The sequence below is a fragment of the Bactrocera latifrons genome, unplaced genomic scaffold, assembly GCF_001853355.1.
Source record: "Bactrocera latifrons isolate USDA-ARS-PBARC rearing strain unplaced genomic scaffold, ASM185335v1 scaffold_12, whole genome shotgun sequence".
In the NCBI taxonomy this organism is placed as follows: Eukaryota; Metazoa; Arthropoda; class Insecta; order Diptera; family Tephritidae; genus Bactrocera; species Bactrocera latifrons.
In genome coordinates this window covers 3,007,889-3,022,074 of record NW_017534630.1, presented here as the reverse complement: position 1 = coordinate 3,022,074, position 14,186 = coordinate 3,007,889, and the positions used below count along the sequence as shown (strand labels likewise).

Genomic DNA, 14,186 nt, shown 5'->3' with positions numbered 1-14,186 from the left:
AAAAAAAATAGTTGACAAAAAATATTTTGAAAATAAAAAATAAAACAGCAGCCATATGCAATTTGAAGCTGCTTACAATAAAAGTAAAAAACTAAAATGCTTACAAATTGTTTGCTACTCTTAACTTTGTTACCCACCAACATTTTTCTACAAAAACAAAAATGAAATGGACGCGTTGTGATATTTTTTTACGAAAATAAAAATATCTTTTTTTTAATTATAAAGCGTTTTCACATCACGCTTGAATTGCAATAGACGATTTCGCTAGGCGATTAGTAATTATTGCAACGTACTCATACTTCTCTTCTTGTTTTGCTGTGCAAAATTTTGCRTTCTTCAGCAGTGTTGTAGTACAACCTGTTATACAATGTATTTTGGGGGTTTTCGTATATAAATTGAGCAAGTTCTCCTTYATTTATTATTATTTCTTTGCATGTGTTCATATATAAGTATTATAATGCTCGTGTATGTGTATATGTAATGCATTCTTTATATTATATATATGTTTATTTATATACTTTGCCTGTTAGCCATATTTTTTTCGTTTGGTTTTTTATAACTATTTTACATTTTTTTTTGTTCATTTTCGAGATTTTTAATTTCGTTTCAAAATTAATATTAATATTTCTCTCCTTATTTCCTGCTTGGCTTCAGCTAAGTTTTAACGGTATTCCCGCAACTCAAGCGCTTTACCTTAACACAACATCAAGCTGCTTTCGTAGACTCTACAATGTTTACTTTGCGTGCAACAAACACACGTTTACAAAAATAAAAAAAAATAAAATAAAAAATGCTTCTTCTTACTTTGAAAGGCATTTCATTAGCATAAAATTATGAAAATACCTCAATTATTAACTTGGAACAAAAATTGGCCCAGCTCCAACGAAAAATTCACGTTCTACGCTACTTTTTACGCGCGAAATAAAATAAAAATAATAATAAATTTTCTTTACCATTTTAATTAATTTTATAAAAAAAAAAATTCTTTGTAAAGGCCTCTTAGCAAAAATATCAAAATAATGAACTCGAGTTTTCCTATGCATCTTACATTACATTTAGAATTTCAATTTCTGCCCAAAAATTGGCACCTTTTATATTTTTCGTGTTCGGGTTGCCCATTTTGCTCTCACTCAGTTCGCTATGCAGCATAAATATGAGCTGTACTCAATTTAGAAAAAAAATATTACAATATTTATGGTATTTATGTATGTATGTATATCACACAAATGTTGATTTGCTCTCTGCGCACTTTAAATTCTGTACGAGGTGCCAGTTTTACAACGCTCTTTTAGCACCAAACCGCCGTTCGGCTCCAAACAACGGGAAGTATGGTCGAAAGCCGGCGCTCGTTAGTACGCCGAACGCTTTAGGCCGTAAAAATCAGTTATGTTTCATATCTCACTCTGGTTTGCTGTTAAGTCTTGCACGCATGCGCAGCTCGAAACTGTTCTGCRTATATGCGTGTTACTGCGTCATCTCAACGCCAGCAACGCTGTCTTGTGTCGCTGCATTTTCTTGCTCATTTAATGCCGCCGAGCCGTTAAGGCCATTCGGCAGCAGCGCTGCCTGAGCACCACTACCGTTAGCGCCCTTCAACAATTGCAGCACTTCGTTAGCCACATTCTTTTCCTGATAGAATAGACGACAGATGACCGGCTCCACRGTYGTTTTGAGCAACTCAACCTGGAATGTTTCAGAGAAACGCGAATCGATGAACTGCGCAAATGCGGCGCTGGCATCCAAATTGCTCGCTAAATTAACATCCAATGCACAGTGTTTGCTGTAGGCCGCCTCATCGAGCATGTTGTCGGGCAGCACACGGAACTGATCCGTGACGGCGTTGTTGCCGAAGTCCAGGTAATGCACCTCACATTTGCCCTCCTCCAGCACTTGCACGATTTCCGCGCGGTAGAATGCCAGATCGTCGGGGAACTGTGCGGCACATATGGCGCCCACTTGCAAATCGGTGAATGCTTGGAAATCGGTCTCAGCGTCTAAGAGCACATCAGTAATTCTCTCTACGGCGGGCACATCTTCGGCCAATTGTATGTAGAATGAAGCTGGCGAATTGATATGTATGATGGTGCAATTGTGCAGTGTGGGCACGGGTGATAGGGCAGCGGCCGCCTTCTCGGCATCACCCTTGGACACAGCGTCGGCTAATTCCTCAGCCAAATCCTTGTAGTTCGCCTGTAATTTAACAATGTGTATGCGCTCATTTGCGTCYAGCGCAACTTCRTCCGACTCGATGGTGTAGATCTCACCAAAGTGCGCTTCCAGCAGTGCCGCAAAGCATTCGTTTAGTAGCGTTTCAGGCGCCTCAGGCACCACATTCAGTTTGCACTTCCACGCCAGCGYCGGTATGGCACGCAAATCAGCGGGCATTTCTTTTATAACRGTGGCATTTATAACATTGCCATAGTCGAGCAGGTATACYTCATAACCTTCATCGCCGGGCAGCACTTTTTGCACACGACCGCGATAGTAGCAGTCATCCTCAAGCGAGTAAGCGCTGCAAACGCTGCCAACTTCAACACGCTGCAGCACGGGCAGCTGCTCGGCATCGGATTTGGTGAGCGTCTTTGACACCAGCTCCAACTGCAGTGAATTACCCTTCGGTTGTATGTAGAAATGTGTTGGTGAAATYGCGTGCGATATAACGCAGGTGTTMTCAGCGATTGGTGGTGTTGCCAATACGGCGGACGCGTTTGCGCTAATCGCTGCGATGAGCGAGTGCAACCTTTCGCCGAGATCCTCACCACCGCTGGTAGCATACAACCTGACCGGCACAGGTGTTGTGCCCTCCTTGCTTTCGATAAACTCAATTTTCACCAGACCCTCACACTCCTCAATCAGCTGGCCGAATGCTTCGTTAGCCGCTTGCGCCTTATGCACGCCAATTTCTTCGGCAGCGCCCGCCAGTTGACAGTGTCGTGAGAATTCCGGTAGCGCCTGTAAATCGTGCGGCAATACGCGTACATCATYAGTGATGGCTTCGTTGCCAAAATCAATGAAGATCACACGATACTGCAGTTTGGCGTCCGAACTAACGATAGTTTCTAGTATGCGCGCACGGTAGAGCGCATTATCTTCGCAATATACCGCAGCGCAGAGTTGACCAATCTTCGCATCGGTCAGCGCATCCATGCCGAGCGCGTTCAAGCTGCTGGTCATATCATCCAGACGTATGGTGTCTTTACTAAATTGCACATAGAAGTCGAASGGCGAATWGGCATGCGAGATAACGGCATCGTACACTTTGCCACTCTCGAAAACCGACGATTGTATGGTCGTGCTGAAGCTCATATTTAGATCGGCTTCGACGGGCTTGTGTTCGCACAGCGGTTCGAGATCATCGTTGATGTTGTGTCCGTCTATAAGCAAATGCACCAGCGCATGATCGCCAGCTGGCTCACATAGCTCGACTGTGAAGATGGTTTCACCCTGTGCCGCTATTTCACCGAATTTTTCCTCGGCTGCATCGGACCAGGCCACACAATGTTCGGGCACATGTAGTGCGCACTTCTTCGATAAAGGTGGCAACTTGGCAATCTCCTCAGAAATCTCACGACATTCGGGACTGATGGATGTGTTGCCATAATCGATAAATAGCACTTCGTAACCACGGTTCGGTATGTGCTTTAGTAGTTTAGCGCGATACCACATTTCGTCATCGGGAAAGAGCGCAGCCACTATTTTGGCATGTTCGAATTTGTCTAATTTCTTTAATTTCTCGTTTTCGGCCAAATAAATCTCAATCAATTCCAAAGCTTTCGAGTCTTTTTCATATTGTATATAGAAGTCGGTTATGCTGTTCACGTGTGATATATAGCAATTCTCGCCGGAATCGACCAATACCAGATGCTTGGCAAAACCATCCTCCACCAGTTTGTCGGCAATGTTTGCGCCATCGATGTAAAGATTAATAAAGCTGCGTTTGTACTTATCACCACGTGTGATGTACTCGAAGTTCACCGATTTGCCGTGTGAATCGCTGAAGATGGCATTGGCTGCGTCGACCCAATCGGCTGTGCCGTTCGGCTTGATCGGCAGTGAGCAGGGCATACAGAACGGTTCGATGTCGTTGCAGCTGCTCATCTCGCGCACGTGCGTCGTGTCCGACACGCAATCCGTGTTGCCATAATCGATGAACTGCARCACCATAAGCTCGGCATCGAGAATCTTGGCCCGATACCATTGCTTGTTAACCGAGTAGTATGAGATGCAGTGCACACCATTTGCCACCACCATTAGTGTGGGCAAAGAGCTGGCGACAATTTGCAAATCCTCTTGCAGCTGACGCAATTCATCCATTTTATCGTAGGGATGCACATAGAATTGRCCGGGATTGTCGCAATGACCAAGTATGGCATGCTCCATATCAGCGCAGGGATCGATCGATTCAGTTTCGGACTCAGCCACCGATTGCGGCTCAGACGCGGTGGTTGACGGTGGTGGTGGTGTTGGTGTTGGTGCTGGTGTTTGTGTAAGTGCTGGTTGTGTTGCTGCTGCTTCGACTTTGGTTTCTTGCGGTTGTGGTGGTGTTTGCGGTGGCGTCTCGGCCATTATAATTGGTGCAGTCACGTCAACTGGTTTATCTTTCTCTGCATTTTTAACCACTTCAGGCGCACTGTTGCTCACAGTAGTCTCCTTTTTCGCAGTTTTGTCCGCTTGCTTCTTCTTCTTTGGTGAGCTGGAGTTTTTGCTCTTACCTGTAGTTTTCTTTTCCGTGTCATCTTCYTCTTCGAGCGTCAGATCCACCATTTCAATGTATTCGAACATGTTTGTTTTGTCTTTCTCCAGTTGCTTACGCATGAAATCTACATCACGTGACTTTATTAGCTGCGTTTGCAGCAGTGCATCGACAATATTTTCACCGCCTGCCAAAGTGAGTTCGGCAATCAAATGGTTGTGTTGCACCTCCAGCGCRCGCACATGCACCAAAGGTTCGCTCACCAATGCCAGCTGCTTTAATTTCTCCACTGCAGCCGCATCCAGGTCGGTCGATACATTTGCTGCTTTCTTCGATTTCGAATTTCGATGTTGCGCATCTGCTGTCAATGTGCGCACCGGTAAATTCAACTCAATCGCGAAAGAGTTGCGATTGAGGTAGAATTTTTTCTCCAGAGTTTTTAAATTTTTTTCGCTCAATTTTTCCGTGTTTCCATAATCGATATAATGTACTTCGATGACATCTTTCGTCACATGTGGTGTGATGCGCGCGCGATACCAATTGCCATCACTTCCGTGCGCCGCGCAAATTTGTTCTGGCTCAAAAGTGCCCAAGGGTGTACCTAAAATGAGATAATTGAGGCATAAAATAGAGATTCTSAATAACAAAACATAAAAAGGTAATCCGATTGCCTTGTATGTTGCCAATAAGGTTTTTGGTCTTTTTCCCATGTGCTGTCGGCAAGCGACTCGAGGATTTTGTTACGGTTTTGTACTTAAAAAAAAAAAACTAATTATTGCGGTCGTGTGGGGAGTGAAGGAGCACAGGCTATCGATTATCACACCAAAAGTCTTTAGGTTATTGACTGCCGGAATTTTAACGCCATCGACTGCAATATTAAGATCAAGTCTGTGCTCCTTCATCCTTCGCCCTTTGTGAATTCTGTGTGTATTTAATGGAGAAGAATGTTAGGTTCAGTGCAGTGAGGAAGCGAAAAAGTTTGGTGAGATTGCCGTTTTTGGGTCAGGACTTCCCATAAACAAACTTCTTGCGAAGAAATGGATGCGTACAAAATCGATATCACCAAATCTGACAGACTTGTTCTCATATATACAGGCMTACAGACACGGCTAAGTCGACTATATTATAGKGTTTCATTCTGGGTTTTACAAATTTCGCGACAAATTTAGTGTACTCTGTTGCACTAACCGTTATGCTCATAGTATTCAAACATCTCATTCAGCAGYTCTATCATTTTYGCCTCCATAGCGATAGTATGCACAAACACCCGATAAGCGCTCGCCACATGCACAACACGCGCCTCGAAACGCTCCAACACAACCGGCTGTTGGCAAATAAACGACGTCACATCTTCCTTTAACAGCGGCACAAGTGGACGTAGTAGAATGCTGTAATGTAATGCCGTATTATACAGTTGCTGACAAAGCAAATGTTCATTTAAAAAAAAAAAAAGAAAAACTAAAAACATACACTTTGTTGTCATTGACATCCTTTATGTTGACCACACATGACTTGCCCTCGTAAAATTGCTTGAAGTTCACCGCTACGGCTGGATTGGATTTGACATAGCGCAGATCGTCGTAGGAACTCAACAGTTGTACATGCTCAGGCAAGCCCTCCACCTGCAGTTTGAAGTTCTGAATATCCTTTACATATGTAATCTTTACACGTATCTGTTGACCAGCCAGAAGGCTCAGGCGCAGCTCTACAAATCGAAAATAATATTTTTTTTTATACACTATGTGAAAAACATTTTTGTACTGCTTACCTGGTGCCACCTCGGTAATTATGCCCTCCGATTTGAGTGTCTCTTTCAGTGACACGCCATTCAGTTTGACATTGACATAGTACATCTCCTGCTCACGTTCAATATACTCGCAATTTAGGGTTGCACCCGCCGGCAAGTATTTCTCCATGCGATCGATTATGTAAAGATGATCAAAGTTGGACACAATGCCACTGAAGCTGCACAGGTGCGCCATAACGGGCAKCGTAGCGAAACGTTTYTCCACTTGCCAGATATCTTCGGAGGTGACCGTGTACTGATTGCCAATATCGACGAATTGCACTTTGTATTTGCGCAACATGTGATTGCACGCGAGTATGCGAGCACGATAGAGCAGATTTTCTTTGCGATAGCGTGCTATAACGTAGGAGCCGACTTTCAGTTGCAGTTGCTGCAGTGATTTCTTCTTATAGAATAACTGTATTTCACGCATGAAACGCTCGAATTCCGGGAGACGTGATTTGAGGTGTGTGTAGAATTGATGTGGTGAAATCCACCAACAAATGATGACATCCTCGCGCGTTGGCGTATCCAAATGTTGTACGGGGAATGCTTGATTCAACGGCACATAYTCATCGGGCAACTGTGTCGACGTCGCTKGTACTTGTTCGCTTAGCTCACTACCGGCATTGCTGCTCACCTCGGAGTGTGTGTCATTGGCGCGTGGTGTGTTGGCATTATTTGTGGCGGACTTGTTGCGCTGCTGTGAATAACCTTGTGGGGCATTCTGTGGGCGCTGCTGGCGTGGCGGTGTTACGTCCTCCTTCTTTTGACGCCTAAAAGTGAAAGAGTAAGAAAGCGGTTAATAACTTTTACAATTACTATAATTAAAAAAATTAATATATTTTACCGATTTTCGTTTTGGAAACGTGGCGGTATTTGATTGCCGCGCGTTTTCTGATTCTGGCTACTAACATTGCTGGCGCCACTGCCGACACTGCGTCTATCAGCGCCACCGCTGCTGCTATTGCTAACGTTCAAGTTCGCTTGCATTGTTGGCGTATGCGGCCCATTGCGGCCTTGCCGTTGTTGTTGTTGYTGCTGCTGCWGACGTTTGCCGTGTTTCAGCTCGCTGGAGCTGGAGCGCGAATCGCGATTATCCATCGAGCTGGTCGAGCTCTGCTTGTCCCACTCGACTGAGAGTGTACCCTGCACACTGCTGGCMGGTGCACTGCCCGCGACGCTGCCAGACTTGCTGCCGGTATTGCGTGAATTCGTTTTACGCGCTTGCTGTTGCTGCAGTTGTTGTTGTCGTTGAGGTGTTTGTTGTARCTGCTCTTCGCTTTTCAATGTGGTGGAGTTGAGTATCTGTGCGGCTTTCTTGCTCGAATGCAGTGATGCCACATCGTTAGAGGAAGCAATCGATGGTGTCTTATTGCCATTCTCGTGACCAGCGCTCTGTCTATGCTGATGTCCGTTGTGGGAGTGTATATTGAATTCCTCCTTCTCCAATGTTAAGTACTGTTCGAAGGGCATGGATAATTTGTAAAGCTTTTTCATGACATTCAAGTCTTTGGTGCAAAGGTTCACCAAATGCACACCATCCGGTTGTATACGGAAGACTTTGACGGTGAACGAGCGTCGTTGGCGATTCGACTCTTCGGCGAGCATTTCAAATTGATTGGTAGCCAAGTCTTTGCTAAGTTCGTTATTTTCGAAGCCTTTCAGGCAGCATTGAATGGCTTGACGCGGCAGTTTTAAATGCTTCTCGGCGATGTTACTCAATAAATTCTTGGTGACTTTCTGTTCGTAACCGAAATCGACGTGGCGCACAATAATGGCGGTCGAATCAGCACGCATCACTTCAGCACGATACCATTCGTTATCATATTTCACAATACATGGCGCTCCGAGCGCCAAGTGATTGGGCACAACCTGATTTTTATTGTAATACAAGAACATATCATCCATGAGCTTCTCGAATTTCGAGATGTTATCCACTTTTTGCACGTAGAAATGTTTGGGTGAGTCGATATAACGGATCTCTACAATATCATTATTGTTTAAATTCTCCGATTTCGGATACACTAGACGGCACTTTTGTATATCTTTCAGCACATCGAGCACGTTGCTTTTCTGCTGCGTTTAAGAAAAAATATAAATGAAGAATTTTCATAACGCTGAAATTTTACACACGCTTACCTGTAAGTATAGCTCGCAATATTGCACTAATGGCGGTCCCTCTAATGGCATCACTTTCAACTGGCAATTCTTATACATCATGAGATCCTTGAAGGCCTTCTTCAAGCTCTCATCGATAGGCTCCAGATCTTTATGGCCTGAGAGTGTAAAACGTATGGCGAACGCTTTTGCTTCTAGGAACTCATCAGGTATTTCATATAAATCACTGTATTTGACCAACTCTGCATTGCCATAATCAATATAAACCACTTTGCATGCGGTCGTTTGTACGCCGGTGATAAGCGCTCGATAGAATTGTCCGTCTTCGGAGTAGCGCGCAATGCAAGCTGTTCCCAGGACGGGTTTGTCAGCGTACGGCTTCAGCTGCACACGCTCAATGCGGTTCATCATTTCGGTTAACTCGTCCTGTGCCAGCGCCAACTGCACCGAAAACAAACAGGGTCCATTCTCCACGAAGCTAACGTAAACATCGTATGTTTTACCAACTGTTAAATTGTTGGTCTTGAAAGTGGCAGTGGTAACGCGACGCGGTGAAGTGTTCACCAATTGTTTGCTGCTATTGGCGTTGCTAGCAAAGTCTTGCTTCTGCTGCGATTGCTGTGGACGCTGATAGCGCGTATTGTAAGCATTGGTATATGGAAGACCAGATATGGCGTTGGCGACTGTTGGTTGCACCATAACTTTCGATGATTGAAAGCCGTTGTAAGCCGTTTGCTGCTGATAGGCTGGTGCAGCATAAGGCACATAAAGCGAACGTAAATTACCGATGGTGTGTGGCATGCGTGGCTGTATTGGACGCTGCAAGTTCTGAACAATTATAAAGGAGGTATATTAAAATTACACTATAAAATCATAAGCTAGTTCTATATTTACCATCAACATTTGTGGTTGCATTGCTAAATGTGCTTGCGCTTGTTGTTGTTGCTGTTCTAACTGATATTGTTGCAAACGCGTAGCTAGTGAACGTCCAACAGCTGGGTATACCCCGCYAACGGGCGATACATTGTTGTTCTGATTAATGGCATAATAGTTGTTGTTGTTGGCATTGCCGCCGACCGCAGGGTACATCGGTAGTGTTTGCTTATATTGTTGTTGTTGCTTCTGTGACGTTGCTAAATGATGATTTTGTGGCTGTTGAGCTGGTAGCGTTTGCTGTTGCTGYTTTTGATTTTGTTGCTTAATAAATTTAGCAAAATTATCACGTAGCAATTCGCTTGCGATAGGTGCACCGATTTTCTTTTGGTGTATTAAAAACTCAGCAAAGTTGAATTCCTTCCATTTCATTGTAATAAATTTAAATTGCTTAAACTGAAAAAGTAAAGAATAATAAAATAAATTGAAATCGCAGCGAAAGCTTCACTTACTTCATGTTCAATGGATATGTCTAATGTTTGACGCAAAATTATGCGTGAAATCTCCTCCAGTTCTTCTGGTTTGAAATCTTTGCAAATGCCCAATAGGATGTATGGCGCGCATATTGTGGGCATGGAGGACAAAGCTTCCGGCTGTTTGGGGAAGAGGAGCTACGGACGGAAGAAAAGTCAGAAAACAATTATTTTTTTTTTTTTTTGTTTAGCACACTACTCGTTTAACAAACCGAAATTTAAAACATTCAATAACTACATTGTGGATGACACCACCCAGTATCTATCCAGCAACACATTACTTTATTTATGACAGCGCATGACGAATACGTTAACGATATGTACAAATAAAGATGTGCATGCATATTTTATTTTGCGCTTCGCTGACGCATACACTTACCTCATAACTGGCCACCAGCGCCTTTCCGCCGTAGTCGACGAATTCCACTTCCACTTTGACCAGCGGTTTTTGTCCCTGCGTCGCATTCTGCTGCCCGCTATTAGTTATAACGTCCAGTATGCGTACGCGCAAAAATTCAAAATCGGCCGGTGCTATACCTTTAGTGCTCTTATAAAGGCATAAAGTGCCAATGCGTAGCGGTACTTGTTGTCGCTGCACCGGCCAAGTCGGATCGATGGCTAGGCATGTGCGTAACATTTCCTGGATTCTATTGCGCAATACAGCCATTGCGTCCGGATTCATTTGGCCGTATATGCGCAAGTACGGACCAAACGCATCGACGTGTGTGATCTGTAGTCTCTTGGTGGTATCTRTGCCCATAGTTGAGGCGGCTGACCGCGCAGACGCCGCTGAGGAAACAGTACTCATTGTGTTTTCTTTTTTATAACAGTTGTTGCTACAGTGTTTAAAGCTTTCTTCAGTAAGCTRTTTTTTCTTTTAAGCGTTGTGTTATATTAGTTTTTAATTGTTTCGTTTCGTTTGAATATATTTTTTGTGTCGTTTTATGTATGTATAATGTTTCTTTTTTTTATAAAATAGTCACAAAGTCCTTTCGCATTTRTATAAATGCGAAAACTTTTTTAGAAATATTTTTTTCACTTTTAATAATTGAAAAAATAATTCACTCGTTATTTAAGGCGCCTGATACGGCTTCTGTAATTGAAGAAAGACAATTAGTTTACAATAACAAAATGAAAAAAAGTGTACTTAAAGAAGTGAATCGTAGAGACATTATGAAATGTAACACTTGCTAATTTTGGCCTTCACGCTTCATTGAAAGCGATATTTTCTTTTTTATATTTGCGTTTTTGTAGTGGGTGTAAACATATTAGTTTCAATATGCATAATAAGGATTAGGAGRTAAAATCAAAGAAATTTTATGCACAACAAAATATTTATTATAAAAGAAAATGTATGTAAATGCTCTTTCGCCGAAATAGCATAGAAACCAGCGTTGCCGATAAAATTATACCGTTATTTGCTACGAATTCACTGACATTTGCAGAAACTGTTAAACGGCATTAAGCCAACATTACCGTTTCTTCGCAAGAGGGTAAGGGGAAACAGYTCGAACAGTGCAAAAAACAACAATGGTGAAATTTCGCAGAGAAACCAATAAAGACGAAAAAAAAACAAATACTTGTGAATTGCCAAAATAAACGAAGACACGTTGAAGARTTTGCAAAATTTTGACAGGGTTGTCGACACTACGAATAATTTCTGCAAACATGTCGTGTACACTTTTAAACAATTTATTAAAACAATATTAAATGTATTAAAATATAGACTAAGATTCAAAAGAAGTGTAGTTAATATACATACAAAAGATCTAATTAGAAACCAAATGCTTATATTGGAATTATATGAATATTCAAGTAATGCGTATTAAAATTAATAAATACACGATTTTTGTCTTCCAAGATTCACTTTAATCGCTTTGTAAATACTTACTTATTCACAATGCAATACATATGTAAATACTTATTACGCCCTCCTGCTGCTTCTTCTCAGTCGTTTTCGCTATCTTGGCAGTCTTGTCTTMTTCGGTCTACTTTTTTTGCGTTTCAATTATCTTTTTTTTTCTTTATTGCTTTTCTGCTCCAAAGTAGTCATCACCAGATGGATTATCCCCCAGTATTAAATTGAAAATTCTTTCTTTTTTGTACGTATATAATTTTCTGCACTTCAATTCCAATCGAAGTATGCAAGTTTCACCTTTCACGTCGTATTACAAATATATGAACTAAAAAAATTGCTAATTTTGCTGCCTATGGCTTTTCTTCAGTCTTATAAATTTTCTCTTTCGTACGGGCACGTTATGGCAATATTAATGATGACGATTATGTGGACACAGACGGGCGCTTTCTTCACACAGTACAGCGGCGCACGTTGGCGCAAGAAAGCGCTGGTTTTGCCGTAGAATTCGCACCTACCCACTGTAGCGTATGTTAATAATATTTCTTTTGATATTTTTAATATCGTTGGAACTTTTCGAAAACCTTTTGCAAGAAACACAAATGGAAAAAAACAAAATAAATATCCACCACCCGACTAACACACACGTCCTGCTACGAATCTCAAATTGGACTGGAGATTTCTATTCGAAAACTTTTGTTATAGCCGATCATTTCTCATTCCGGTGTAATCGATTTTTTGATTTCAGTTGGTATTTGTTTAAACAACAACCGCTCTTGAAATCTTAATGCTAATAAGATYATAAGCAATTATTGCGTGTTTTGTTCCAGGTATTGAGAATATTGAATAGGAATCATTGTTTAAATCTGTTAATTGAGCTTCGTAAAATATCTTGAATAATCGATTGTTGCGTATCTCGCTGATAAAATTTGCACATGACAATAAGGTAAGGTTGCAAGCCGCAGTTAGTTCATTGTTTTATTGTGAATTAAAATCGCATAAAGCATTTATTGAAATAAATTAAAAAGATGTAAGCGCTTTTAAATGATTTGATAGCCTAAAACAATATATTATTAATGAAAATATAAAAAATACAAGAGAAGAAAGGGAAAAGTATAGCTTAAATCTAAACATATTTTTGCACTAATTTTTTGAGAGCGTTTGCATTTCAATTATGTTGAATATTTTCAAATATGTTTTTTAAAAACACCGTTTTAAATGTAAACTCCTAATTCTATTAAACTTGTTTAATTATTTAGTCTTTTTGTGGTGTGTATTTTCTTCTTTTTTCGGTATCAGCTGATGTTGTTAAGCAATCATAAATGCTCTTTTGTTACATTTCTTTTTGATTCTTTGTTTTGCTTTTCATATTCCGTTTTAGCATTGATATTCGTCAATATTTACAAATGTTTAGACGAAAAGCGCGTGCAGATTTTCATGGTCATGCGTGAAATAAGGCGCGAATTTTATCTGTGCACATACTCATACATATGCATAATAAGGAAGCGTACGAGCAATAAGCAAGTGGACCAGTTAGGACAATTTTAAAAGTATTTAATGCTACTTTATAATGAATTCAACTATGGAAACTAGTATTCCAAGAACTTATGAAGCGAAGTGCAAATAAATTATTCGAAATTTATTTTCTTTCTACAAAGAGCAAMAATATATTGACAACCCTTCCATTARATTGGTATAGCCTTCATACTACTGTCTCTTGGGTATTACTAGACATAAAATGTGTTATTATGCCCACAGCAGATCTGGACTACTCAAAACCACGAGGTGATTGAAATGCATGAATTAAATTTTATTTGAAATCGAGGCGGCATTGCTGACACTGATTTTCTCAATCTGTTCCCATGACAATCTGCTCTATGTAGTGAAAGTAGTTACGAATTTATATACGGCCAAGGACTGCGAACTTGGTTGTATTTCTTCTAATTAACTCGCTAAGCTATAGTCGTCATCAAAAGTGGGGTCTCTCATCCGAGGCTGTTGTTGCTTTGTCATTGGGGTGGTTTTTTTGTGAATGTTTCGCCTTCTCATTTTAGCTCACCTTCAAACGGGTGTTCTTAGGCTACCCAGAGGATACTTGGTCAAGGACCGGAAGTCGTGAGCTGCTTGAGTCATATGTAAAAGAATCGTTTCTGGCCATTCCCAAGTGAATGGCGATCAGAAAACTTTCCTCACTTGCGTGAASTTCTACACATGACTCCATCCTCTCTGGCAGTGAACGAGGGCAAGACGAAATATCTCCCGTCATCAAACAAACAGTCGTCGCACTCGCGACTTGGCACTCACGTCACTGTTGACAGTCATAGC

At 41.5% G+C, this 14,186-nt stretch overlaps 1 protein-coding gene across 2 annotated transcripts; it reads right to left on the bottom strand.

Annotated features, from left to right (window-relative positions):
• Window positions 1–554: 554 nt before the first annotated feature.
• Window positions 555–12,519, bottom strand: LOC108978302 (maternal protein tudor). 2 transcript variants are annotated; one of them, XM_018948498.1, is made up of 10 exons: window positions 11,898–12,519; window positions 10,386–11,099; window positions 9,986–10,144; window positions 9,495–9,929; window positions 8,622–9,428; window positions 7,330–8,558; window positions 6,462–7,255; window positions 6,164–6,398; window positions 5,882–6,081; window positions 555–5,294 (listed from the first exon to the last, which is right to left on the bottom strand). In XM_018948498.1, exons 2-10 carry the CDS (start codon window positions 10,812–10,814, stop codon window positions 1,465–1,467), a joined length of 8,118 nt encoding a protein of 2,705 aa, XP_018804043.1. In that variant the 5' UTR covers window positions 10,815–11,099; window positions 11,898–12,519; the 3' UTR covers window positions 555–1,464. The 2 variants fall into 2 exon arrangements, with proteins under 2 accessions (XP_018804043.1, XP_018804044.1); XM_018948499.1 differs by having other exon boundaries at window positions 7,330–8,555.
• Window positions 12,520–14,186: the final 1,667 nt, after the last annotated feature.